The sequence below is a fragment of the Lissotriton helveticus genome, chromosome 4_1 (genome assembly GCF_964261635.1).
Source record: "Lissotriton helveticus chromosome 4_1, aLisHel1.1, whole genome shotgun sequence".
NCBI lineage: Eukaryota > Metazoa > Chordata > Amphibia > Caudata > Salamandridae > Lissotriton > Lissotriton helveticus.
In genome coordinates this window covers 1,401,541,383-1,401,568,919 of record NC_136063.1, presented here as the reverse complement: position 1 = coordinate 1,401,568,919, position 27,537 = coordinate 1,401,541,383, and the positions used below count along the sequence as shown (strand labels likewise).

At 46.5% G+C, this 27,537-nt stretch overlaps 1 protein-coding gene across 3 annotated transcripts in view; it reads left to right on the top strand.

Moving 5' to 3' along the window:
- Positions 1–27,537, top strand: part of KIAA0319 (KIAA0319 ortholog) — a 587,552-nt gene that overhangs the window by 411,509 nt on the left and 148,506 nt on the right. For all 3 annotated transcript variants that reach the window (XM_078687943.1, XM_078687944.1, XM_078687942.1), the window contains exon 12: positions 9,103–9,235. In XM_078687943.1, the coding sequence (XP_078544069.1) occupies positions 9,103–9,235 (133 nt within the window). The remainder of the gene's footprint in view (positions 1–9,102; positions 9,236–27,537) is intronic.

The following is a 27,537-nucleotide window of genomic DNA, read 5'->3' as shown; positions in this document are numbered from 1 at the left end:
TATAGAGCATCGGAGCCCCTGGGGAATCATCGCGAACGAACATGGGGGCCAGGGTCCTCCGAGCTGTCCAGTAACGCCCCAGTCCGAGCCCAGACCCGACACAGCCTCCGGAGTCCCCGGGCCAACAGGGGATTCGGGTGAGCCTGGAGGCGGGGTTTCAGGCTCAAGCGCTGGACACGCCACGCCGGCTGACTACTGCTTCCACCGCAGAGGACGGGAGCTCCCCTGCAACACCTCCCACCTTAAGTCACGCCCAGACTTGACACCATCGCCGCCCACCCTAGGAGTAAGCCTCTGATATGCTCTGTTCGATGGGAGTGGCCAACTACCCTCAGCCCGATGCTGGCGTGATGGACTACCGGAGTCGGCGACGAACTGACTGAATGCCTGCATACTACAAACCTGCTCCGCCAGAACTGTGAGTACAGTCCTCTCTATGCCATACGCGGCAAACCATTGTTACGCTTGACTCCCCTGCCAACTATGGACTACTCCCCGCTCCACCGACCGGCATCTTAATGAGTGACACTCCCGGTGTAGGGTGCACCTCATGGTCTTACCTTGCTGGGCCTCCTAATCAGGTTACTACTTACAAGGAGGACTGATTTACAATCCCAGACAAAAAGACTACAGCTGTGTTGCGGCTTTCCTGCAAAATACTAAAGTTCACCTAACCAACGCTCAGCGCGAGGAACACAGGCTGAAAATTGTCACCCTGCCCCATCAGTCATAGTGGGCATACCTTGCATTACAGGGGGCCATTCTTTGTGGCGACTCTCCCACCAGCCAGTACTGGTGATCCATGATTACTGCCTGCAAACCAACTGCGACTACCCAGTCCAACACCAGCCGGTTAAAAATGGGGCGCTCGCATCCCAAACAGCGTCCATTAAACTTTGAGGGGGCAAAACACACAGAAGGGAGGAATCTGGAGGAGCTGCTGGAGAAGAGGGGACCCAGCTAGAGGGCGCCGCTGCCATAATGGCGGAACTCTGAGCGGGCTTTCGCGCCAGCGACACACACCTGGACACTTTAACCAGCAGACTGGATGCCATTCACGGTTGCATAGAGGCCCAGGACACACACATTGGGGAAGCAGAGCAGCGCATCTCGGATCTAGAGGATGCACAACCCTCCCTGCACTGACGTCTCGAATGATCGGAATCCCTCCTCAAGCAACTTGCCACCAAGACCGAAGATTTGGAGGCGCGTTCCCGCCGCAGTAATATCCTTGTCGCGGGAATTGCAGAATCCACAAACACCGGGCCCATTGCGAAGTTTCTCGAGACAGTCCTGGTGGATGTATTTGGGAGGGACGCCTTTTCTACAGCGTTTATAGTTGAACGAGCCCATCGGACCTTGGGACCCACTCCAGCTCCTGGTGCACCTCTGAGGATGATACTTGCTAAACTACTCAACTACGGTGATCGGGGTGTGGCCCTTAAGCTAAACAGGGAACGAGGAACGCTCCAGTACCAGGGATCCACTATATCCATCTTCCCAGATTTCACTCCAATGGTACAGGAAGCCAGGCGCAAGTATATCAATGTCAAACGTTCTCTCCAAAAGGCAAACATCATATATGCGATGCTATACCCCGCTAGACTCAATACATACAGCTAGATTGCAAGACTCATATTTTTGACTCGCCGGACAAAGCAGAGAAGTTCTGAAAGAAGCATAAATGATCCACATCGCCACAATGACAAGCCGATGGCATGGTACCTTGCCCATGATCCTCTGCGTTGAGATGACCTTATTATCTCCAGGCAGGGCTCACGTACCACAAGTTAATGTCCAGTTGCTTGAAGTAGAGAGCCTACCGATGCGCAAGTGCAATGCAACACTCCAGTTACGCACAATTTCCGACATGCTCTTTACAAACACTGATGGGGCAGATATACTGCCTTACAATTATCCTTGGTTGGGTGGAAATGACTGTTTGTGTTTACTATATCATCTGATGGCTCCATGGATTGTCGCCATCCCCCATAGGATGCTTATTCATTTTCTTCTTTCTTGTTATTTTTCATATTGGTTTTGTATTCTTTTTTAGACACGTTTTCTTGTGATTCACCAGTTGTCCCGTTGTTGTGTATCTGATGGGGGTCGGGGCTGGAAAGGGACTGAACGGGTGTTCTTGATGTATGATTCTGTTTCTTATGTTAATTGTAGGTATGGAGCAATTTCCTTTTTCACACTGCAACTTGTGTAAAGACTTTGCCTCTGGTTCGTGCAATGCTTTTACTAATGAGCAAATTATATTTGTGGATACCTAGTGGATACCATCTTATGTCCCTTCCAGGCGGAGTTTGTTCCTGGTTGATCCACAACCATTAACCTGCGAACAGTATTCTCAGTAATAAACCAGATGGAACCCACACTCCCTGCGGCTGTCATGCTAGATGTAGAGAAGGCATTTGACTCCCCGGAATGGTTCTTTTTGTACGCAGCAATACAGAAATTAGGCATTCCCATAGGTTTCTTAAGCCTGATTTGCCTGCTATATTCTAGCCCGGTTTCTCGGCTTTGAGTGAACTGAATTTTTATTGCTCCCTTTTCTCTGTCCTGTGGTACTCGCCAGAGGTGCCCACTATCACCCCTATTGTTTATTATACCAATGGACCTTCTAGCCATTCGCAGGAGCGTCATCTTCACAGGGGCTTACAACTACATACTGGCCCGCTCATAGCCTCCTTCTACGTGGACGATGTACTGTTATTTGTTTGTCACCCGGTAGAAAAACTTCCATTATTAAGAGGGATAGTACGATTTGGCGTACACTCGGGCCTTGTCATAAACTGGTCAAAATTGGAGATTTTCCCACTGACGCCTGCAACCACTCAAAAGGATATTGAGTTTCCTATATGCTGGTGTACTTCTCCTAAATACCTTGGTATTTATTTACATTGCAATGCGGACAAAGTTATCCGTATCAACTACGAACCGGCTATTAACCATCTCACTTTGCAGGTTGACTGCTGTGTCAAACTACCCCTTTCTATGGCCGGCCAGATAGCCATCATTATAATGGTGGTACTCCCGCACCTGCTGTACCTATTCATAAATATCCCAATTGCATTGACAACTGCCTTCTTTGTAACATCATGCTCAGTGTTAATCCGACTGGTGTGGGCGGGTAAACAACCAAGAAACGGATGGGACACACTCACCATGCCATACGAGTGAGGAGGTTTCGAGGTTCCCGATCTCTACCTCTATTATCTGGTAGCTCAGACCCATTTCACATACATTTGGTATTACCCGATGCTCGCATTCAATATCTCAGACCTGAGCAATCCCAAATACACCTGATCTTACTCCCGTCACTCCTCCCTCAGGGACTCCCATGTTGCCCTACGGAAATCCAGACAGTATCCACAACATGTTGGGCCTGGACCAAACTGCGTAAATATCTGCAACATGACATCTTATATTCCCCACACACACCACTACCCGACAATCTGTGACTACCCCCTACCACTGAAACTGTTACTAAACGGACGCTGCAAGAGTTAAGGCTCCGCACTATGGGGGATCTGTTTAAAGACTCCTGGTTGTGCTCGGTTACTGAATTGGTGGCGAGAGGCTCCGCTACCTACATGCACCATTTTTTAATACACAGAGTGCATGGAGCCCTGAGGAGTGTTTTGCCTGATGCTGCTACTGAACCAACAGACTTCCCCCCACTCACACTAGTCATTAAATCCACGGACAGCACACACCTTATTTCCCGTCTATATCACATATCTCAATCCCTACGACCGCTAGAGGGACTCACATCTAGGAAGGCTTGGGAGCTCGATTTGGGTGAGAACAGATGAAATATGGTCCTATTGCTATTGCTGTGCCCAAAACCTGATACATATCGAATAATAAATAAATAAATAAATAAAACTATAGATGTAAATTGATACATTTCAAATACCTCCACAGGGCATATATTACTCCTAAATTGATGGACAAAACCCCAGTGTCTCTAACGCATGCGCTTGGTGCGCAATGCCGGACTCAGACTTTGCACACCTTGCTTGGAATTGCACACTCCTTGGGGAGGCTATTTTTCGCAACTTATCACTCATGATTGAAGTCACGCTACTACTCTCCCCATTGATGACATTGTTAGGATATGTCAAACCCCTCAAGAGAGGTGTGAGAAGATTCCCTGCTTTTGCGCTCCTCCTTGCTAAACAACAGGTATCTTTACAATGGGGTAGAGCTCGAACACCAACAATCAAAGACTGGGTTAGGGACCTCATTTATTGTAATACAACAAGTGATACATATGCTACACTGCTACCTCTTACTTCCCGCCCTCTGGATATTTGGCAATCACATAAGGACTACATAGAGATGCATTCTTTAGATGGATCATTGCTGGAGCTGGACGAAATGTAAAGTGATACATAGGATTACATGTTCCCTCTCAGTTAGGAATCCAGAACCAGGTACAAAGCTACAAATCAGTCTCTTTGTGAATCCTATCCACTAGATGTCATGAACTGAAAAGTGACCCTTTATGAGGTACTTTGTGCACTTTATTACACTGTGAATCACACATGCTCCTTTATTGTAATGTTAGTTGTGTTTATTTGTTCGTTGGTTATTAGTACTGATCTTGGCAATTGAAGACAAGACAAAGACATGCTATGAATGTAATACATAGCTCTGTGTTCTTTATTTCTATAATATCATGTATCGTCTTTGTTATTGCTTGGAAAAACCAATAAATACATTTTCCCAAAAAAAGAAAGCTCCAGAGGCCTGACTTCCATAGTTTGACCAGAAGCTCATCAAAAGGCAAGCCGGTGAATCCACACCGAATACGGGCTAGTGGAGATCTTCGAGGACCCATGGAAGAAAAAGCTCCAGAAAAGTTTCAAAGTCAGGCGGTAAACACGTTGACCGAGGTCTACCGCGAGGGGTAGCCGCTCTGGGCTCCATCACAGTCGGCCTGAAACTTTGGCTTTTTCCTGGTCTAGCGTGACCAAATGTCCCCGGCTCCGGCGGCAGGTCAGCCCAGCACCATGTGACTCTGGGCAATAGCTCGCTTAATCTTCCCGACGGCCCCCCAGCGCCTAGAGACCCTTACGGGTGATTGTGCGCTTTACAAATGTGGACTTTACTTTACTTTATAGGCGCAATACGTTTCTATGGTAAGCTTCTGGAAAACACGTTAACAAATCATTGGCTGAGTTCTTGGAAACAAATCATTGTCTCCAACCCACCCAGATGGGATTCCGCACACAACACAGCACTGAGTCTGCTCTGTTAGCAGTGGTGGAGGAACTCAGAATGTCGTTGGATCGGGGAAGCTAAGCAGCTTTACTACTGATGGACTTGAGCGCTGCCTTCGACATGTCCCTATCCTGCGGGGTGCCGGTTGCTGAGTCCCACACTGTTTAATGTTTATATGGAGCCACTATCTGAGGTTGCCCAAGATTTCCACATCTACCTGTCATTCTATGCTGACGATACACAGCTGGAGATCTCTTTAGACCCAAGAACCAACGGGGACTCTGACAGGTTACGCTCTGCATGGAGAAAGTTATGGAATGGATGACTCACAGCTGCTTAAAACTAAACGGGGACAAAACGGAGTTAATGATCCTGAATAAGACAACTCCCAGGCCATCAATAAGTTGGCCTAATTGCTTGGGCAGCCCACCCACGCCAAAAGTATCCATCAAGAACCTAGGCTTTTGGCTCGAAAAGGACTTATCAATGACGACTCAAGCCAAGAAAGTAGCCGGCACCTGTTTTGAACTTCTCAGAACACTCCAGAAAATATTACATCGGATTCCCATACAGCTCATGTCTGGACTACAGGAATTCACTATTCCTAGGGGTGCCAAAATACGTGATTAACAGACTCCAGGTGGTCCAGAATGTGGCAGGAAGGCTGCTGAGTAAGGCCCCAACTAGGGAGTCAGTCAAAAAGCACCTCAAAGAACTTCATTGGCTCCCAGTGGAGGTCAGAATCAAATTCAAGGCACTGGTTATAATGCACAGAGCTTTGCTCAACATGGGCCCAAGGAAAATTAGAAACTTGGTGTCCTTATATGTCGCAAATAGGAATCTGAGATTGAGCGCAGAAGGATTTATAAAACCAACAGGTGCCAGGAAAGCGAGGTGGGGAGGCAGATCCTTCTCCCACCTAGCACCCAAACTCTGGAACTCATTACCGCGTGAATCACGGATCATGAATAAAGAATTTGTATTTCGGAAGTCAATAAAAATGTGACTGTCCAAGCAGTACCTCTAATTTCTGCCCAGCCTCAGCTTGCATCCTGTCTTAGCGCTTGGAAGTCCTAGGGTAGCTATGCGCTCTACAAATCCGAAATAATAACAATAATATGTCCTATATAGTGCTAAATCTTTAAACATTCATATTTCTGGTTCCCTACATTGTTTTTTATTTTGTTTTGGTGTCATTTTAAAAATAAAAATAATTCCTATGTTTATAAATTGGTGTTAGATTTTTATTGTGTGGTGTGTCTTAATTATTTGCTGAATTGGCGTTTTTAAATGCTTTACATACCTGTCTCTGAAGTTAAATCTGCCTGCTTCCAGCCAAGCTATCAATGGATGAAGGGCTGAGCATGGGCATAATTTTCTGAGACCTTTTTTGAGCCCTAAACCGTGTCAGTGGTCTTATTGCCAGTGGTAGATGTATATTTACCACTACTAATAATTCACTTTCCAATACTTGCATATAGCAAAGATATGTTTTAAGTTCCTTTCTACTATGACAAAAAAATATAGGCACACTCTGCTTGGTTGAACTAAGATTATAATTTGAAATCCACCTTCCAACCTATGTACCTTGAAATTGAAAACGGTCTTTGTTTCAAAGATCACATGAAGGCGAAGGCATGTGAATCCATCCTCCGTGCCAGCATGACACAATTAAAGATTGGCACTCCTATTATACATTGCCTTAATTTAAAGTAAAAGCACATTTTCAGTTGGGTATCATTTAAAATTGATCACTACACTAAAACCTCACATTAGCAGGCTGAGATCCAGACCTTGTCCTTTACAATTCGGCTCCTCCAGTCATTCTCGAATGCATGGAGCAATAATGCAGCTGAATACATTTTGATGACTTCCAATTTAGAAGAACCCTAAAGAATTTGGAACGTTCACTTGTCTGTAAATGGACGTCCATATTTGCCTAAAAAGTAACATTGTTTAGAGCAGATGTTCCCAACCTTTTTAGTGCTATGAACCACTTTTTAGATCAACATATTTTTCGCAACTCACCTACCTTTAATGGACCTGAGGCAGGTGATTTCTGAATTTAACTAAAGCATCGTGTGGTAGCTCATTGTCATTTACAGACAGCATGTTTTCAATCGAAAGGGCCACTAACTTTACACAGACACACTGTTTTAGTGATAAAACTATGTGGCGCACATAATGTGTGGAGAGTGGGTTTCTGTGAATATTTATCATTTTTGCATCGCCAAGTAAAGTGTCCTGGTTTGGGTAGTATTAAAATCTGTTTCTAGCACCAAAAAACTTGTTTAATGTTTGCTTTCCAAACTGCTGAATGGGTACAGTTCATTTACAGGTATTTAAATTGTGCTGTGTTGCAAAAAAAAAACGACAACTTTTCCTTCCACATTCTCTGTACTTCAGCAAGAATGTCACATATTTCACTTAAAAAAACACCTCTCACTTTGTAATCAGAGAAAGAAAAGCAATCGCAGTTCCACAGCAATTTATCAGAAGTCCTACCCTGGCATTTGACCGCTATCTGTGAAATAGGGGCAAATGTGACAAGTTGACCACAGAATTTAAAGGCAACTTTAACTACTGCTCGGGCTTTCCCGACCCGCCAACAATCTGCTTGAGACCCACGGTGTGAGAAACGCTGCTTTAGAAGAACATTTTCGATCAAGTCGGATTCCCCATTGTCCTTGCTTTGAGAGGGAACACGTTGGCATCAGATAATTGTTCAATTTTTTTAAATTTTATTTTATAAAGTTGTATATAGTGCAAACAAGGCCATTGCTGATATCAGAGCGCTTTACCATGTTCCAGGAGACATGTATAAAAATAACATCATCGCTCGGGGTGGAACAACCATGAGAAAGAGAGCCTCAGGCCCCAGGTAAAAACATCCTATAAAATAAGTACATAATGTGAAAAAGAACTAGAACTTGTCCAGAAGATTAGTTCAGTGTCTCTACAGCAGTAATGTGTTCATCAGTATCATTTTGACTTCTTTTCATGAATGACTTAGTTCAGGGGTTGATCCTAGTTGTTTTGGTGAGGTCAGACTGGCTCTTTGTGTGTTTAGACCCCAAAGTAACGTTCTCACACTGCCGAAAATTATTTGTGCATGCCACTTTGAAGAGTCCTCAATATTTTCCTAACAAGAAAGACTTTAAGGGACAATTCAATTAAAGGCCTACATGTGCAGCACTGATAGTGGATCTGTGACACCTGTTTTCCAGGCGCATTGGCTGTCTCAACATTCCATGGTAAATCACAGTGGTGTCATTGGTTATTGATACGTTCATCATCAATCCGTCATGAATCCTGCTTCTAGTGCAAATGAACTAATCTGAGTCACCAAAGTGGGGAAGAGCATGTCTCAGGATGGATACTGGTTACTGTGTATACATACACGAGTGACCTCCAAGGACAAGTTTCCACTGAATATTATTGCTGTACATAAGTTGAATTTGTTTTAGTTAGTATATGTAGTTCACCGGGAAATCCTCCTAACAGATCTGTGGGTGCAAATGTCTGTAAATTATTATTCAGTGAATCCGTATTTCAAAATTGCAAAATGAGATGATTTTATTTCAGTTTTAGACACCCAAGTTCAGCTCCAATGTGGAAAAACTGTCAGTTTCCCTCAAAGATAATTATCATGAAACTTTTCACATTTATCGCCTAAAATTCCTTATTTATCTTATCTAGAACATAAAAACCGGACATTCCATGTCTAAGTGAAACTGTGAAGGTTATATGCTATTTGTGCAAATATAACCAGAAAATACGTAAATCAATTTATAAAAGTAGTCAGATAAACCTTTAACTCAGTTTGTAACGCAGTGTGTCTTGCTTTTGTCTTTTTTCCTGCAGAAAGTAACCGCCCTCCGACCGCTGTGGCCGGTCTAGACAAGCAGCTGATGTTCCCAGTGGACAGCACTATCTTGGATGGAAGCAGAAGCAGCGATGACAGAGGGATTGTTTCCTATCATTGGGAGAAAATCAGGTATCGGCCTAGCAGCACAACATCAGTTTATCTGGATCACTGACAGAATATTGGAAACGCAAATATTGTGTGGACTGAATATTGTGTCAAAAATACATGAGCACATGAATTTTAGATTCCGTCATTCTCATTATTATGCCCCTATGTTATTAAGTCAGGAATGCCAACAAGTGCATATTTGTAGGTCGGTGAACAGCAATCCCATTTTTACTGAGACTTTTCAGATAACCAGTCCAAAACCAGTTAAGAAAAGGAAAATGTTCTAGTATTTATGGATTCCTTAGGGTATTCAAAATCAGTAAATATATAATTTCAAAATATGTGGTTGAAGTTTCACTTTTTTCTCACAAGTGAAAACAAAACAAGCAATTGAAATTGTATACCCATCAGGCTTTCCCTATCTTCACAATGTCTAGGTGGTTGACCTGCTAAATATAGAGATTATTGTGTGAGATGATAGAACAGAATTGAGAATTCTTGCAAAATTCAGTCACACACATCATTGACCCCTTTTCTGTGGCTAGCCTTTTGGCCAGGCAGGGTATGTCACAAACCGAATAAGTCTGTAACATGCGCAAAACCTAAAATACAGCGCCCAGTTTACAAAGTGATTTGTATCTGCCAGTCAGACTCACACCTGCTTGTTCCCTGGCAACTGATCACTGCTTTTGTGCTCCTGCCCAATAATATGGTCTTCTGCACATTTGCCTCTGCAAGGGAAGATCACAAAAGCTGTGTTGCTGGCATAAGACCGCGATAAGTAGAGGTGTGGGGCTCAATGTTCATCTGACGTTCCACTTTGTTTTTTGGTGAAATAAGGACATTTGGAATTTTGTTGTGCTGAGAGTACTTTCTGCAACACTGTAAAAATATTGGATCAACAGCTGACCTGCATGCTCAGTTCTCAAAGACAGTGAGACACTATTTGTCTGCAGCTGTTTAGCAACAGCATTGAGTACATAATGGAAGGTTGCATGTTGGCTGTAAGTTGGTTCTGTTCTCAATACACCCAATTTTATTTCCACAGTCCGGTTCTAAGCAGAGTGTATCTAGCAGTCGAGTGTAGCTGACCACTAGGTCCAGACCTGAATATCACTGGCACCTAGACTGATAATTTGATCTACCGCAAGAACATTGTTGCATGTTTAGGCCTGCATGATCACCTGTATCACATTAGTGAAAACATGGCTCATTTAATTTATCTCCCAATACTTGTCAGCTGAATTGGGGTAGCCCTGCAATGCTGATAGCGCTTCTTCTGTTGCAGTGAGGATAAAAGAGTACAATGAAAGAGTCACTGGCTTCGGGAATGTGGCAACCTAGAATAAAAAACAAATTCTGCAACAGACCAACGAGAAATTACTAGAATGGTTTCTTGAAGTGCATACGTTCGTATTAAAATACAACAGACAACAAGGAGTTCAATGTTTTCAGTTTTTCATATGCATAATTTGATAAGAAACAAATTGAATGAAAAAAAAGCTTACAGCTACATGTGAGATAGTGAGACTCCAAGAGCATTACATCCAATATGAGTCATTCTAAGAGGATTTTGTTAAAGTATCAGCCCTAATTTCCGTTCATCAGGTCTTCATCAGAGCAAGAGCATGTTGTAAAAAGAGGAGCCTCGCAAATGACAGCCACTAAAGGAAGAAAAACAGAGTGGGGGTTGAAAAGTTGATGAAACACAAACTTTCTTATCAACAACAAACATCTTACTGCACATATCCTAGAAGCGTTTCAGAGCCTTCAAGTTTTGTTAAAAAATGTTAGTCATCTTTATTTCTTCCAGTTAAAAGCTTAGACATCAATTCATAGGAATGTGTCCATTCAAAGTAACATTCATCAACATCAGCATTCAAAAGTCAAAAAGCCGGATAAATGAACATTCAATCAACAAAATGTTGTAAAATAGCTAATTGTTGCTACATTAAGATAAACACTCTTAAAAAATGGTTTGTCTTGAAATATTTGTGTTTTCTCTAAGTATGAAGTCAGCTTAACAGCACCATCTCATAAGTGTGTTTCAGAAAACACATGTATGATAAGCATCTAGTACACAGTGTCAGTTTAAACAAATGCCGATCAAGCAATATATCAATACAAAATCCTTACTTCTTTGTTCAGTCTCTCGGATTGCAAAATTTGATTTTTTTACATTTTCATTCAAAGTCTCTATACCAGCCCCTATATATTGTCCTGTGGAATGTTTAGCTTCATTATGATTTTTAGGAAGGACATCAAATGTCAATACTTTAAGTTTGCCAGACCATAAAAAATAAAAATCTTCTTTAGCAATTAATATCTCATCACAATATTTTCTTAACAATTCAAATAGCTCATATTGGAACTGATAAGTTGTTATTTAATAATTAGTTGGCATGTGTTTTTATCTGCCAGATGTCTTTTTACCTCATTTGCATAATCAGTTGTATTAAGTATCACTAGGTTTTTCCCCTTTATCTTTTTAATTATTATACTCAGATCCTGTTGAATTTGTTGTAATATTCACCATTCTTTCTTTTCTTAATTAGATGTTTCCACATTATCATACAATTCAGTGAAAAGACGATTGAAAAGTGTTTTGATACTTTAACCCTTGGACACATGGACAAAAAGGAAACCCATATATCAGTCTCAACAAAGATAGAAACTAGCAAGCGTAAGTGGCTGGAATCATGGTTAATTTAGACTAGTCTGAAAGCCCTAAAAAATGTTTTAATACTTTCCAGGAAATGGTAAAAAAATTCCTATAGTTTAATAATAAATTACAAGATAAAGTATAAGATGCAGATGAGGATTATAATATTACCATGACAAAATCAATAAGCGCAATGATCATATTTTAACGTTAATAACATTCTTAAGGTCCAAAAGGAACAAACTTTCAGCCTTTGAACAAAATACGATGAGATGAGAATGGACCATTATATTGCTGAAAAATGGGAAGTGCAGGAATTATAGCAATTTAGCTCCATTAAACAGCGCTGTAGATCCTGATTCATTGTATCTTGGGACACCCGCAGCCAGGACACCATGAGTCTGTAGTTTAAAAAGTAGAAAAAAAGACAGCAGGCCTTTTCCATCCATGCACCCAGGATCTGGAATAGCATCCCACATCACCCCAACACTGCTCTAATTTAGGAAAAAGTTGAAGACTCACCTCTTTGATGAACTGTTCATCACAGTTCATTGACCATCCACAACTAAGCTTCTTCTCCTATTATTTGTGAACTTAATGCTTGTCTTTGACAGTGTACATCCTCCACTTTGTTTTGGTTAGGCCTGTGCTATAGAAATACTTCGTACATATATGCATACATACGTCTTATGGCAAAGACCAAGTGTTAAGCATCCTAGATGGTACACCTAAAAGAAAGTTGTGGATATGAAGCAAAAAGAGGCTACTTGAATAACAGCGATCACAATGCTTTGAATACAGGAATAATGGTAGAAAGCAACAGCTGGGAAAACTCAGAATAGTACACAAATAACGGTCTATTTATGGTTTGGCATGTGACCCTTCACCCCCCGAGGATGGCAGAGATGATGATCTTGGTCACCCTGGTGGATGACTGCCTGCCACAGTTGGAGATATATCACTGCATGGCAGAGATCTCTGTGCCTTTAAAGAAGATGCCACCACAGCAGTTCTTCTTAAGGTACTGTAGCGTTGCTGAGTGGCCACTATAATTCATATGGCTGCTCAATAAAGTGTTTTTGTTTTTTCCAAATAAATTCCCAAAGCAGGAGTTTGTTTCTGACAGTCAAATAACTATTAGCCCTAACACATTGGGAGTGGTCTCCTAGAGTGTGGGTATTATTTTTTTTTTCTGTTTAGGACCAAAAGGCTTTTCCTGGCAGTCCCAAACAGGAAAGTAAAGTACATCACAAGGTCACCCAAAATAGGGTGGACAATCCAAGGTACTTAGACCAAATGGCTCGATGTCCTTAGGGGAAGGTCGTCTAAGGTTTCTACTGGCAGAGCCAGCAGTGGCATGTGTCGGTTTGCTCAACTAATAATAGAGTGTACGAAACAAGATATTGGCAGGCAGGGTTCTCTGTCAAGTTTGTGGCGGAGTACCCTGACCACCAAACTCTAAATAAGGCCCTAAACCTGGAACTGTCCCTGTCAGTACTGTGAGCGCATATGACGGTTCATGGGATGCCAAAGCAAAAAAGGTGGCTATTTAGCATAAGGCATGAAATGAAATGAAGGTTTTGTAAAGCACGAGTATGCTGAGGCGTCTAAGCACTAGCTGTCGTTGAATCTTTGAGCAAAGGGAAAAGCAGGGACTATGACTTGGATGCAAACAACCATGTTTTTAACAATTTCCTAAACAACTGTCCATTGGCTTGACTTCTCAGGGTATAGGGCAGAGTATTCCAAAGTTTAGAGGCCAAATTGAAAAAAACTTCTGGCACCCCATTTTACTGTCTGCTCCCTAGGAATGACCAATAGGGAGGCAGTCGATGACCTAAGATTGCGTTGTGGGTTGTGCCTTCTGATATGATTGCTGAAATAGGTAGGTCTGAACCTGTAGAATGTCTTGTGCACAATGCACGAGGACTTAAATTGGACCCTTGCTTGTACCGGAAGCTAGTGCAGATCTTGAATACTTTGGGATACTCGGCTAAATTTGGCAGTAGTCATGCTGCCGCATTCTGTAATGATTGAAGCTTGCGTACAGTCATCATGTTTGCAGCCAAATAGAGGGCGTTACAATAATCGATTTTTGATAACACCAAAGCAACAAATACTGTTTTCCTTAGGTCCATAGGAATGAACGGTAAGCCTTTTCTTAGGATCTTCACCGTATACAAGCAGGATGATGTAATGCAATTAACCTGGTCTGATAACGACACATACTCAGATATGATCAACAAAATTCCTACGGCTTTGCAGAACGTTTAAAAAATAAAAGTAATGAAAGCTGAACAATAAATAGGACAAGAGATTATTTAAAACATGCAAGAAGGCAAAAACAGTTTGGGACATTATATCAAAGCATATAATAGACAGCAAGAGTGAACATGATTAATGGGGTATGGTGAACGTCTACATGGGAGACTTGTTTGCCAGGGGAAAAAAACATACTAGCAGGAATACATCATTGGACCCACAAGAGGGGGGGCAGCACAGACCACAGAGCAGCTTGTTGGTGTGAAAAAGACTCCTTCATTGGAAGCAGGTGCAGCTTACAATTAAATTCCCTTGCCCTGTGCCATACAAAACTAAACCTCACTAAATATATTTTTTCCTAACATACCCCCTCCCCTAAACATGGTTCCCCCCTGCAACAATTATAAACACAAACTTGCAATTGGCAACTTTCCTATCTACCTAACTAAATAACTTCTTGTATCTACCCCAACTGTAAACCAGATCTCCTAAAATCCCCAAGTACTTAGGAAAACCAGCCACTCGAAAGTCGTCCTAACGGCTTTCGACCCCCCCCTTAGGCATCCTGTCTCTTTGCATATCTGCGTACCCTTATAATCTTGTCCAGAGCTTCCTTCAATTGCACAATGTGGAGCTCCATCCCATACCGAGATAGGTGGACTCCGTCCTCTCTCCCTAAGAAAATACACTGCTCCATAGCGCAGTTCTGGATGTTCCATCCTACCCAGACCTTCTTTCTCGCAGAAACTCCTCATCTCCCTGTTGATTTTCCTACTTGCCCTATCTATGGCCGCCGGCCGCTCTGCTCCCTTCCAAATCTGCCTTGGTATAAACTCCAACCATATTACATGGCAGCCGGACCTCTGGTGGCGTATTTCCAACAAATTCCTCTTCATATGCTTCACCAAAGCTAAGCCCTTGCACTGAACTAAATCGTTCTCCCCCAGGAGAATGACAACTACATCCGGGCACACCCCCCTCCTGACTACCTTGTTCAAAGCTGGCAACAGTTCATGCCACCTCATGCCCCCTTTTCCTTGCCAATGACATGCAAACAACCTCTGGTCCAATTCCAGGTTTAAACTCTGTTTCTTATCCCACTCTGTCCGTTCCGCTCGCTTTACAAATGAGTGTTCTATAATGAGGATAGACAGAAGAGCTGCATCCGGCCCCGCCACAGCACCTGCAAAGACACACATGTAAGACAGCGGAAAATTCAATCAAACTTAGTCCTCCGACCATACCCACCTCAGCCTGATGTACGTCTTGTAGCAGTCCGATTTCCAACGCCCCAAACGCATGAGCTCTCCCCTCCCCCAACCTTTTCTAGCTGCCTCCGTTGCCGCCCCTATACGGAACGAATGCATCCCAAAATCCTTCGGGTCCTCACCCATGGCGCGTAGGGTGTGCCGCAGAACCCATTGCAGCTGAGCCGCCGTCACCCTGCCCTTGTCAACCCAGCCAAAGTCTTCCCCTGACACCGTCCTCTGTCCGGACGCCAGCATCCCCCCCCAAGCCGCTGGGCATACTGCACCTGTCCCCACCAGACCATCACCACCCACTTCCCCGGTCTTGTAATGCCGTAACAGCACCGCCACCTCCCGAGCTCCCCCCAAAGGACCCCTGGCCTACCCTTGAGCCCCACCAATTCCGACACTCAAAACGCCTCAAAATTCATACATGACATGAGCGTGGAAAACAAAATGGTCTCCTCTCGGTTGTGGCAAATCGTCGGCAAAAGCTGTATCAAACCCCCGAGCTTGCCCGCCATGATGTGCCGGCGCTGACTAACCCTGGCACCCCTCCCCCGCACCCAACCTTCCAATAGCCACGTTCCCAGTTCCCCCGCTGACGGCGCGTAACCCCACCACAACTCTTCCCCATGAAAGCGACGGCCGATAGCTTGCTGGCAATCGTCCCTTTCGACAACCCCATGTCCGTCATCCGCAGCATAAACTGCACAACCTGTATGCCCCGTAGCCAGCGATAGTCCTGCCGCACTGCCCCACTTTCCAAAAATTCACTCCAGGCCTGCTCGTATGCTCTCCAGGTAGAAACGACCACCGACGCTCTTACCAGTTGTACGGCCCGGTCTCTCCCTTTGACCACAGTTCCAACGGCACTGGCGTCTTGCGTTCGTCCGCTTCCGTGGCTAGCCCATGGAACCTCTGCCACTGTGAATGAGACAAAGCAGTCGGAATGTCATTGTCCACCCCTGGCACATGTCGAGCTTGAAACAAAATGTCATGCTCCAAACATCGCAGCACGAACACCCTCATCAACTTGAGCACCTGTGGGTCCCTGGCCGACTGCCTGTTGATGACCTGCACCACCCATTTCTGCACTAGCTCTCGGGCCCACACTTTCACCGCCACCACCAGCAGGAATAGCTCCAAAAAGGTGATGCTCCACCCCCACCCTGCCAATGCGGCGGCCATTCCTCCGCGCACCACATCCCCCGCCAGTATTGACCGAAACCGGCCACCACTGCCGCATCCGACAAGATGGTGACGTCCCATTCCCAATCCTCGGGGGGTGCCATGGTCACACCATTGAAGCGCTCGAAGAAGGCCCACCACATGCGCAGGTCCTCCTTCGTCCCTGCCGACAATCGCAGGTGATGATGTGGCAAAGTCAGTCCGGACAGTGCCAGACCTAGCCATCTGCAAAAGGTACAGCCCGCTCGCACGACGCAGCATGCAAAGTTCAAATGCCCCAGCAAAACCTGGCTCTCCCGCACTATCACCTTCTGTTTCCTCAACATGTTGTCCACCAATGCCAACATATGCACCTTCTTGTCCCTCGGCAGGCGTGCTTCCATGGCCACAAAGTCGAGCTCTATTCCTAAGAATGACAGCACCGTACTGGGACCCTGCGTCTTCTCTGGCACCAGGGGCACACCCAGGTAGCCCATGAGTTCCGTAAAACCATCCAGCTGCTGCTGGCAGTCCGCCGAACCAGGCCGTCCCACCAAGAAGAAGTCATCCAGGTAGTGCGTCACGTCTCATTGCCTGTGTGCCAGGAAAAAGCCCACTGCAAAGTTACTGAAGCGCTCAAACAACACGCATGAGATCGAAAACCCCATGGGCAATGCCTTGTCCACAAATATGTCCCCGTCAAACTGGATCCCCAACAGCTGGTGGTCCTCCAGATGTACCTGTAGCAGTCTGAATACTGACTTAATGTTGCATTTCGCCATGAGGGCTCCCGCCCCTACCGACGCCACTAGCGTCTGTGCCACATCCACGGAGGAGTAAGACACCGATGACAGCTCCGCTGATATATAATTGTTCACCAATGTCCCTTCCGGCCACGACAGGTGCTGAATCAGGCAAAATTGCCCTGGCTCCTTCTTCGGCACCACGCCGATAGGAGAGATAATCAAATCCCGAATGGGCGCTTCCCGAAAGGGGCCCGCCATCCGCCCCTCCCGCACAACTTGTCCCGCACCACCACCTTATGCGCATTGACCGATTTCATATCCTCAGACCTTCGTACCCCAGTCGGAAACCCTCACGGAACCCCCCCCCCCGCAACACACCCTCGTCTTCTGCCGTGGATAAGACGCTAGGAAGGTCTCTAGCCGGTCCTGCTTAACCGGCGTATGAGCCTTTCCCGAGAGCTCCCGACCCACCTTTTCCTCCCCTACCCCCAGTCTGTGCCCCTGACGTCGCGGGCTGGTGCCCCAGAGTACCGCCCGACTCCCCAGTATTGTACCATTGGGTGTTGTTTCCTGCACTTGGAGCACTCATGCCGGAATCGGCAGTACTGCCTGCCACACACACACTTGTTGTAGCCCCAACATGCTCCAACTGTGGTGTTCGCAACACCCTCTCCCTTACCACGGGTGGGACGGCCCGGAAAGGGGCAAGGCGCTAGCGGTAGGCCGCTGGCCGTGTAGAACGTCTTACCGAACTTCGCCCCCCATGGTCTGCTGATTCAGGTCCGAATGGAGCTCACCCCACTTCGCCTCCGTGTCCGCCGCCAAGCGTGCTCGAAACTCTTCATCATATTGCGACCATGCATAACCCCCATACGTGACCTGCGCCCGCCGGATCACGTCCATATATTTGAAAAGCGCGACCGCCTGTCCGGGTACTTCTCGCAGTACACGCTGGCCGAATATCAAAAACCCCGCCTACCAATTTTCTATGTTCAAAGGGACCTTTGGCTGCTTAGCCAACTCCTGTTCCTTCTCCTTCGACCCCCCCCTCCGCCGTCAGTTCACGGTGAAGGAGCTTCAGAATATCCTCATAGTCCCCCTTCCAAATCTTCTCTTTGGTAGCCAGCGATAAGTGCGCCCCCATGGGTTTCGTAATGCCCATATAAGGAAGCTTGCGCACCGGTACATCGCAGCTCTCCTTCCCTGCCTTGCCCCTTTGCTCCCCTCGTCCATCTTAGCATCCCCGGACCCCCGGCGCCCTGTCCCGTCCGTCTTAGTGTCCCCACCAACACCTTCCCCCGTGGGATCCCGCCTGACCCGCTCCTCCACCTTCCTTACCTGTCGTCAAGGCCGGCGTCCGCACTGGATCCCACCGCCTAACCAGTGGAGCGGGGGGGGGGGTGCCACTCTCTCCGTTTGTGCCTGCAAAACACTAGTAACAGCATTAACAGCAAGCACATAGAGAGGCAGCAATAGAGATAATTATACAATGCTTAGATACATCAAACGAGACACATGTCCTTCTTTGATATGAAAACAGTCATTCTTTTTATTGTTAATATATTCTCTTGATACAATATGTTTAAATCGGCAGCCAATGTTCTTAACACATGAAGATCAAAGAAACAGCCAACACGTTTCGCCCGTAGGCTTCCTCAGGGCAATTCTCAAGGTTAGCTTAAATAACACGGGTTTCCTGATGAGTAAATCGTCAAACGTATCAACTTGTTAGTAAAGATATCCAGTGCATATAATAACAAAACGATAGAGATGAGGCGTGAGACCATAAAGCAAATCCTTTAGGTTTTTGTACCACGATATTTATTTCTAAATTCTTGCTTATATTTCACAGCTGAGAATCAGCTCGGCATTTTGGGTGTATACTATATGTATCACTCCCGTAGATCCAGTATTTCTCAACCCACCCTCATGTAGTCTGTGGTCTCATGACTCGCTAGTTCTTCGATTCGAATTTCGCGCGAAAAAAGCGAAATTTGAATCAAAGAACTGGCGAAACCCCCAGCCGCCCCCTCCTCCTCCCCATCGCTCCACAACAGGGACTCCAACTCCCGGCGCACGGAAACACCCTCCCCCGCCCCCAAAAGCTCCACATCCCCTCTCTGCCCCAGATGCACCCCTGTTGCCCCCAAAAGCCCCACATCCCCTCTCTGCCCCAGACGCACCCCTGTTGCCCCAACCACCCCACAGGCCCCCACCTACCCCAGCCCTCCCGTACCCCCCCGGGCTTGAGCATCGCCGCGTTCTCCAGCCTGCAACCCAAGATCCGCCAACCCGTAAACACACCTCGCGGCTAAAACCTTCCCCACCGCGCCACCCGCCCCATTCGCTCCCTCCCGGCCCCATCCTCTGGGTCTGCGGCCTACTTGCCCCCCCAATAATCCCAGCCCCCTGCCCATTGAATAACCAGCCCCTTCTCCGGCCCCTCCCACTCCCCTTCCCCCTCCTCGTCCCCTGAGTCTTCAATCTAGAGGGGAGACGCCCCTGTCACTCCCTTGTGTGGGGGGCCTCCCCACACATGCTCTCACCTCGGTGCTCTCTCAAGGCCCCCCTGGCCCTGCCGCCGAGCCCCGCACCCCCCTCCTGCAACAATTCTCCCGCTGTCTGCTCCACTCTCGGCCCCCCACAAGCCCCCACCACAAACTGCAACTGAGGCCTCGGGCCGTGCCCCGCTTCCCGCCCCGCCGCCGCCTACTAGGCACCGTAGCTCCTGCTGTGTGGCCGCGCCGCACACAGTCTCGCGCCCTCTGGCCACGCCCCTCCTCAGCCCCCAACCGCTGCCGCACATACGGCGGCTCAGCCGCGAGCACCGGCGTCGCTCGCTGCGGCGGCCCCACCTTTACCTCGGGCCGCAGGATATCCATGCGGCCCGCATCTTCTAGGAGGCGGAGGGCCTCTACCACCCGATGATCTTCGAGACGCGCCATCATGCTGCAGGAAGGCCCAACGATAGCAGGTAACTCTCACACCACCGTAACCTCCACACCACGCTACACCGCAACAAGCAGCCAAAGGCAGAACAGGCAACAATCCCCCACAGCGATAGGCCACAATACGAGCAATCACCCAAGGCACGACAAAAAGCAAAAAGCAAGAAAAGGCAATGCCATGGAACAGCAAATAAAAAGCAGTGCGCCCACAGTACCACCCACAACCGGCTGCTGGGTCACTACCACCAAATGGTTAAATAAGAACCCAGCCCAAAGCCAGCACCCCCCCCATCCCCCCCATCCCCAGGAGGAGCAGGCCTCACGCTGGTCAGACGCCCCTCCCAAAGCCCTATTCTTGACATGCTAAAGAGGATCTTATCGTGCTTAGTTTTCAGTAAATGAGAAAAAATAATTAACAACAATAAGGATATTCCCTTTAAGCTGCCAATGATTGATGATAGAATGACCTAAGTCGCAGATTTATAAATTCTGCCTCTTGTAATATGAGATAAATGGACAACTTTCCTTAATTGTGCAACAATATTGTCTGAAAATCGGTACTGGAATAAAGAAAAGCATGCTTAATGGAGTAGTAAATACTTTTAGTGGAATTACTTTAAAAGAATTACATTAATAGGGAATCGAAAGCAGAAACACAGTTTAGAAACAGTTACATTTCTGTCCACAAGATGTTGATGATTTAAATTTCTCCACAGAAAATGTGGGGACTGTTCAGCAAAAGTGCAGCAGAAACACTTTCAATGAAACTCCAGTGCCATCCAGGCAACTGTGTTATGGCACCCTTGTTAAAATTGCAGTTGGTGGTTAGTGGAGTGTGTATGGGGGCGGGGGTACCGGGGTGCAGACACTAACCCCCTTAGTGGAAGTTAGTGGAAGTTTGTTCCTGAAAATGAAAAAGCAGTGTCCTGACATTGCTTCCTGAGACGCTGGATGCATTTCATGATGGTGGTGGGAAGGAGGAGTGTTAGGATGTCCAACCTAAGCATGGAATGCATTCCAACACTAATGTGCAAGCAGGGTTTTTCCTGCTTTGCCTTTTGAAATGAAATATTTTCCCTATCTAAGATAGGCTATCTCTAAATGAGGCAGATAAACTGAGTTGGAGAGGTTCGAAAAACCATAGATTAATGGCCGGTATTACAATTTATTAAAAGGTATTTGTACAAATATTTTGAATACAAATAAGTATTTAATACAATTATTACAGTTTATTATCATTTTACTATTAAAATGATTTTATTATTATCATTTCTGGTAACTTTTATTGTTGAAAGTTATTTTGCTTCTTTAAACATTATGTGTTATTTTAAGGCCCAGCCTCCAGTACTTTTAATGAGAGTGTGTTACAGTATACCTTTGAGTGGCCTTGTGTGCTGGGAATACTCCAAGGCTGTACGTTTGTGATAGTGTGTGGACTTTTTGGACTATAGTATCTTTCAAAGTGCATTTTGTGAATAGCCAATGCCATGTACTTATTCTGTTTTTGTTTTTAGTTTTTGCATGTCCCTCCTAAACCCTTTCCTAATCCACCATTTAGGTGCAAGTAGTCACCATTTTTCAGCCCCTCCTCAGTCCCTCCCACATTTACTGCTAAAACATAGGCCTACATGTGCAGAGGTCTCCATACTTGTGGCCAAGATATACAAATAGAAAAGATAGGAAAGGTGGAGACGCATGTATGGTTGTAAATTGCGTTTTGTCCGGGTGACTGCCCGGACTTGCTCCTGAACGGTCGCTCCCTGGTCTCACGCACTGTGGGTGCTGCTGGTCGCATTTGGGTATCGTTATTAGCGCTGTGTGTCTCCTGTAATAGCGCTGTGTATGCCTTGCATCGTAGCTCGTTTTTGAGAGCTTTAAGCTGACCTGGATTTGCCTTTGGCACCGCTCGCTCCGCTCTGCATTGCAGCGCGACATTTGCTGTGGCTCTCTGTGCTTGCTGGCGCTTTGATTGTACAGTAGGCGCTTTGGTCCTTCTGCTGCCCCTGCCTCACTTTCACTTTGACCCTCCATTTTGTTTGGATTGCAGTTCCCAGGCCCGCCCCTCCTCCCCGCTACCGCCTCCCAGCTGCTGACCCTCCCACGCTCCGCCCCCCCACTTTCCATGTTAGACAGATGTCCCAACGCGCAGCGTCCACGCGCTGCGGCCGCGCTGAAGGTGCGCCAAAGGTAAGCCCGTCTACGCCCGTCCGCGCCTGGACCGCGCCCAGCGCCATACCCCCTGGCCCTCGTACCACCCACCCCGCATTACATACGACGCCACCACCCTCTCAGCCCTTAACCCCGGCCGTCTCCCCAACTGCGTCCAAGCCGCTCCTGGACACACCCACGGACCCTTCTCTTGCAACTCCTGCAAGTTCGACGGCACCAAGAACAACTCCTCATCCACGAACACACAACAGATATCTGACTCCAATCACCTTAAATGCATCCTGCTCAACACCCGCTCGGTCCACAGACACGCCATCGACCTCTGGAACCTACTAGACACCATTTCTCCCGACGTCGCCTTCCTAACAGAAACATGGATGAACGCCTCATCACCCCCAGACATCGCCATTGCCATCCCGGAAGGATACAAGATCATCCGTAAGGACCGCACCGACCAAACAGGAGGAGGCATCGCTATCGTCCATAAGAACTCCATCCGCATCTCAACCAGCTCAGACGTCAACCTCGCCAGGTCCACACCGACCCCAAGACCACACTCAGAGGCACCCTCCTCTACCGACCTCCAGGACCCCGTGCACAATTCAGCGACGACATCACTGACTTTATCACCCCACACGCCCTCCCCTCTGAGGAATACATTCTATTGGGAGACCTCAACTTTCACCTGGAAAAGAGCAATGACAACAACGCCACCTCCCTTCTGGACAATCTCGCCAACCTTGGACTCAAACAACTTGTCACTACGCCCACCCACATCGCAGGTCACACACTCGACCCTATCTTCACCTCCAGCAAACATGTCTCCTTCAGTCACACCACATCTCTCCATTGGACGGACCACAGCTGCGTTCACTTTATCTACAATAAGACCATAACTCACATCCATCCTCAACCTACTCTGCGAAGAAACTGGAAGAAAATCACCACCGACCAGATCTCCTCATCGCTTCTTCAAAACCCCCTTGCCCACTCCTCAAACCCCGACCAAGCAGCCATTAACCTCACCCAATGGCTATCCAACAGCGCCTACATCCTAGCACCGTTGAAAAAACGTCAAATCAAACTAGGCAGCAAAAACGCCTCCTGGTTCAACGATGATCTTAAGAAATCGAAGAAACTCTGTCGCTCCCTTGAGAAGGCCTGGAAAAAAGACCCAAACACCAGCACCAGGGACGCCTTCAAAAACGCCACCCGTATACACCACCAACTGATCCGATCTGCCAAGAAAGCCGCATTCAAAGACCGACTAGATAACAACGCCCACAACAGCAAGGAATTATTCAACATCGTCAAAGAATTCACCAACCCATCAGCCAACTCCAACGACATCACCCCCTCTCAAGCCCTCTGCGACTCCCTAGCTTCGTTCTTCCACAACAAAATCGCAAACATCCACAATAGCTTCGACAACCGACCCGGAGACCAACCCACCCATCCTCCTGCAGGACCTTCACCCCCCTTGACCATCCTTAATGACTGGAACCCAATCTCCACTGAGGACACCATCCGCCTGATGAACTCCATCCACTCAGGATCCCCCACAGACCCATGCCCTCACCACATCTTCAACAATGCAGACTCCATCAAAGCACCACACCTCCGAGACGTCATCAACTGCTCCCTCAACTCCGCCACCTTCCCGGAAAGCTGGAAACACGCAGAACTTAGCACCCTTCTTAAAAAACCCACAGCTGATCCCACCGAACTCAAAAACTACCGCCCCATCTCGCTCCTTCCATTCCCGGCCAAAGTCATCGAGAAAGCTGTCAACAACCAGCTCGCCGCCTTTCTCGAAACCAACAAATCCCTCGACTCCTCACAGTCCGGCTTCCGAGCCAAACACAGCACTGAGACCGCCCTCATCGCAGCAACAGACGACATTCGAACTCTACTGGACAACGGAGACACAGTCGCCCTCATCCTCCTCGACCTCTCCGCAGCCTTCGACACAGTCTGCCATAGCACCCTATTACAGCGCCTCAGAAACTTCGGAATCCAAGGAAAAGCACTGGAATGGATCACCTCGTTCCTCACCGGAAGAACCCAGAGAGTCCGCCTCCCACCATTCAAGTCAGAAGCCACTGAAGTCATCTGCGGCGTGCCACAAGGATCTTCACTCAGCCCCACTCTCTTCAACGTATACATGAGCCCCCTCGCGACCATCGTACGCCAACACAACCTCAACATCATCTCCTACGCGACGACACTCAACTGATCCTCTCACTCACCAAAGACCCCAACACCGCCAAAACCAACCTACATGAAGGAATGAAAGAAGTAGCAGAGTGGATGAAGCACAGCCGTCTGAAACTGAACTCAGACAAAACAGAAGTCCTTATCTTAGGTACCTCCCCCTCCGCCTGGGATGACTCTTGGTGGCCAGAGGCCCTTGGAAAAGCACCCATCCCGACGGACCACGCACGGAACCTGGGCGTCATCCTGGACTCCTCACTCTCTATGAACAGACAAGTCAACGCCGTTTCATCATCTTGCTTCAACATTCTTCGCATGCTCAAAAAAACATTCCGCTGGATCCCCACCGAAACCAGAAAAACGGTCACCCATGCACTGGTTACAAGCCGCCTGGACTAAGGAAACACCCTATACGCCGGTACCACCGCAAAACTCCAGAAAAAACTCCAACGCATCCAGAACGCATCAGCCAGACTCATACTAGACATCCCGCGTAAAGACCACATCTCTAGTCACCTTAAAAACCTCCACTGGCTCCCCGTCAATAAGAGGATTACTTTCCGCCTCCTAACCCACGCACACAAAGCACTTTACGAACTTGGACCCGAATGCCTCAACACACGACTTTCCTTCTACACCCCACCCTCCAGCTACGTTCCTCCAACCAAGCCCTTGCTACCGTACCTCGCATCAACAAAACCACCATGGGAGGTAGATCCTTCTCCTACCTGGCAGCTAAAACCTGGAACTCACTCCCCACTCACCTTCGTCTCACTCAGAACCACCTAGCATTCAGAAAGCAACTTAAAACTTGGATATTCGACAAGTAATTCCCCACCCTTCTTCAAGCGCCTTGAGACCCCTTGGGTATGTAGCGCGCTATATAAATCTTTTGACTTGACTTGACTTGACTTTGTAGCATGTGTGCCATGCTCCTGTAGTACTACTAAATGCACTACAAAATGCAGTTTGTAAATAGGTCCCATAACATTGCAGCGAATTAGTCAGTTGGTATGTGAGTTCAGGATCTCAAACCATGAAGGTAATTGTCTGTCTAGCACCAACTTTGTCTGCTGGCTAAATTACAGTTTAGCTATTGTTTTTAGCATGTGAATGGCTTGTCCCTCATCCTTAATATTGTTGTAGGGTGTGTTTTATCTGGTAGTATACACTTTGCCATGTTGGACAAACCGTTGGGCTTCATTTAGCGTTTGGTGGATGGGCACTCCATCACAAATGTGCCAAATATATAATCTATGCAATTATAAGTATATTAGGATATAATGCATTGTAATTAGGTGTGACAGTCTATCCGCAGTGTTTGTGACAGAGCACCTAACTGGCAAACTCTAAATCCGGCCCAAAGTTTTTAAAAGTTATGATGTACTTTTCAAGTGTTTGTATAAATTGACTGAATGTGGATGGAAGGAAAACACCAGCAGCATCAGGTGTGCCCTCAGATACTTTGTTTTGAATATGAAATGTTTAGGCAGATTTTCCTAAAATGACTCATCATCTCTAGCTTGGTTTAAATAGGGTCAGTATGTTCAGAGGATACGGAGGAAAGCTGAGGATGATTATCTGTCTCTGACAGAACATGTTTAGATAAACTGTAGATGGAATTATGTTTGAAGAACATGTGAAATCATCATTATAGTCCACCAATTGTAAAGATGCATATAAGACTGCCTCTTTCCTAGGGAGCAACTGGTTTTGTAAACATCCTCTCTCCCTCTCCCAATCGAACAGCAGACCATCATGCCTGTGTTTGCATTCTCAAACAGGAAACTTATTTTTTTACATCACCCCATGTTCTTTAGAGGAAAGAGGGTTGGAGAGTAGAGTTTGTGGGTTATAGAGCAGAAATATGTTCATCAAAAGTACTTTAACTTCCTTTTTGAATGATGCTGTTGAGGGGTACAGTCTGATGTCAGGGGGTTAGGAGTTTCATTTTCTCGGGGCAATACCTGAGAAGGCTCAGTTGTACATTTTCTTTTTATGGAATTTTAGTGGTTTCAACAATAAGATGCTGGTGTCTCTATTTACTCTAGCTCCAGTTTGTGTGCAAGGCCCCTGGGGCTGTTGAAGTGTAGGGCTTTATGAGTCAAGTAGGTAATTTTTTACTGTATCCTTGCCTCATATGGGAGCCAGTTTTGAGATTTCATACGGGGAGTGATGTGGTTGTATCTTTTAGAACCTGGGATGAGCCTTGCAGCAGAGTTAAGAGAGGCCCTTTGAGGAGCCAACTTAGATCTAGGTGGTCCGCAGAGATTTGTACTTCCATATTCCAACCTGGAAATGACTAGGGCTTGGACAGCTGATTTTAAGTCGTTGAGGGGGAGAAAGGGTTTTATTTTTCTTACGATGTTCATTCGAAAGTTTGCTCCTTTAGTGGCAGTACTGATATTCTCCTGCATGTTCCAGTTCTTATCTAGCATTATTCCCATTGATCTTGGGGAATCTATACTGCATGGTATGCATTAAGAGCTGTTAGTTGGTTCATCCATTCGGGTGACTGTTTGGGTAAGGCAATTCAGAGGAATCCTGTTTTGAGAGCGTTTAGTTTGAGGTGATTGCAGGTCAGACAGTTGTTGTTTTTTTGTAGACTAATGTTGAGAGATCTAATATCATCCCCGCAAAGAGATTTTTAAGTATAGTTGGGCGTGCATGTGATAGTGGATGTTGGAGAATGTCAGGATTTCAGGTAAAGACTCCATGAACAGGTTAAAGAGAGTGGGTGAGAGTGCGGACCTCTGTGGGGCACCAAGTATGACCAGTGTGGAATTGAACCAGGACTGATTAAAATTGATTATTTGGGTTCTGTTGTGGAGAAACGAGGTGAACCAGTACAGAACAGACCCTGATAGCACCATCCTACATTCCAGTAAGTCTAGGAAGCTTTAAT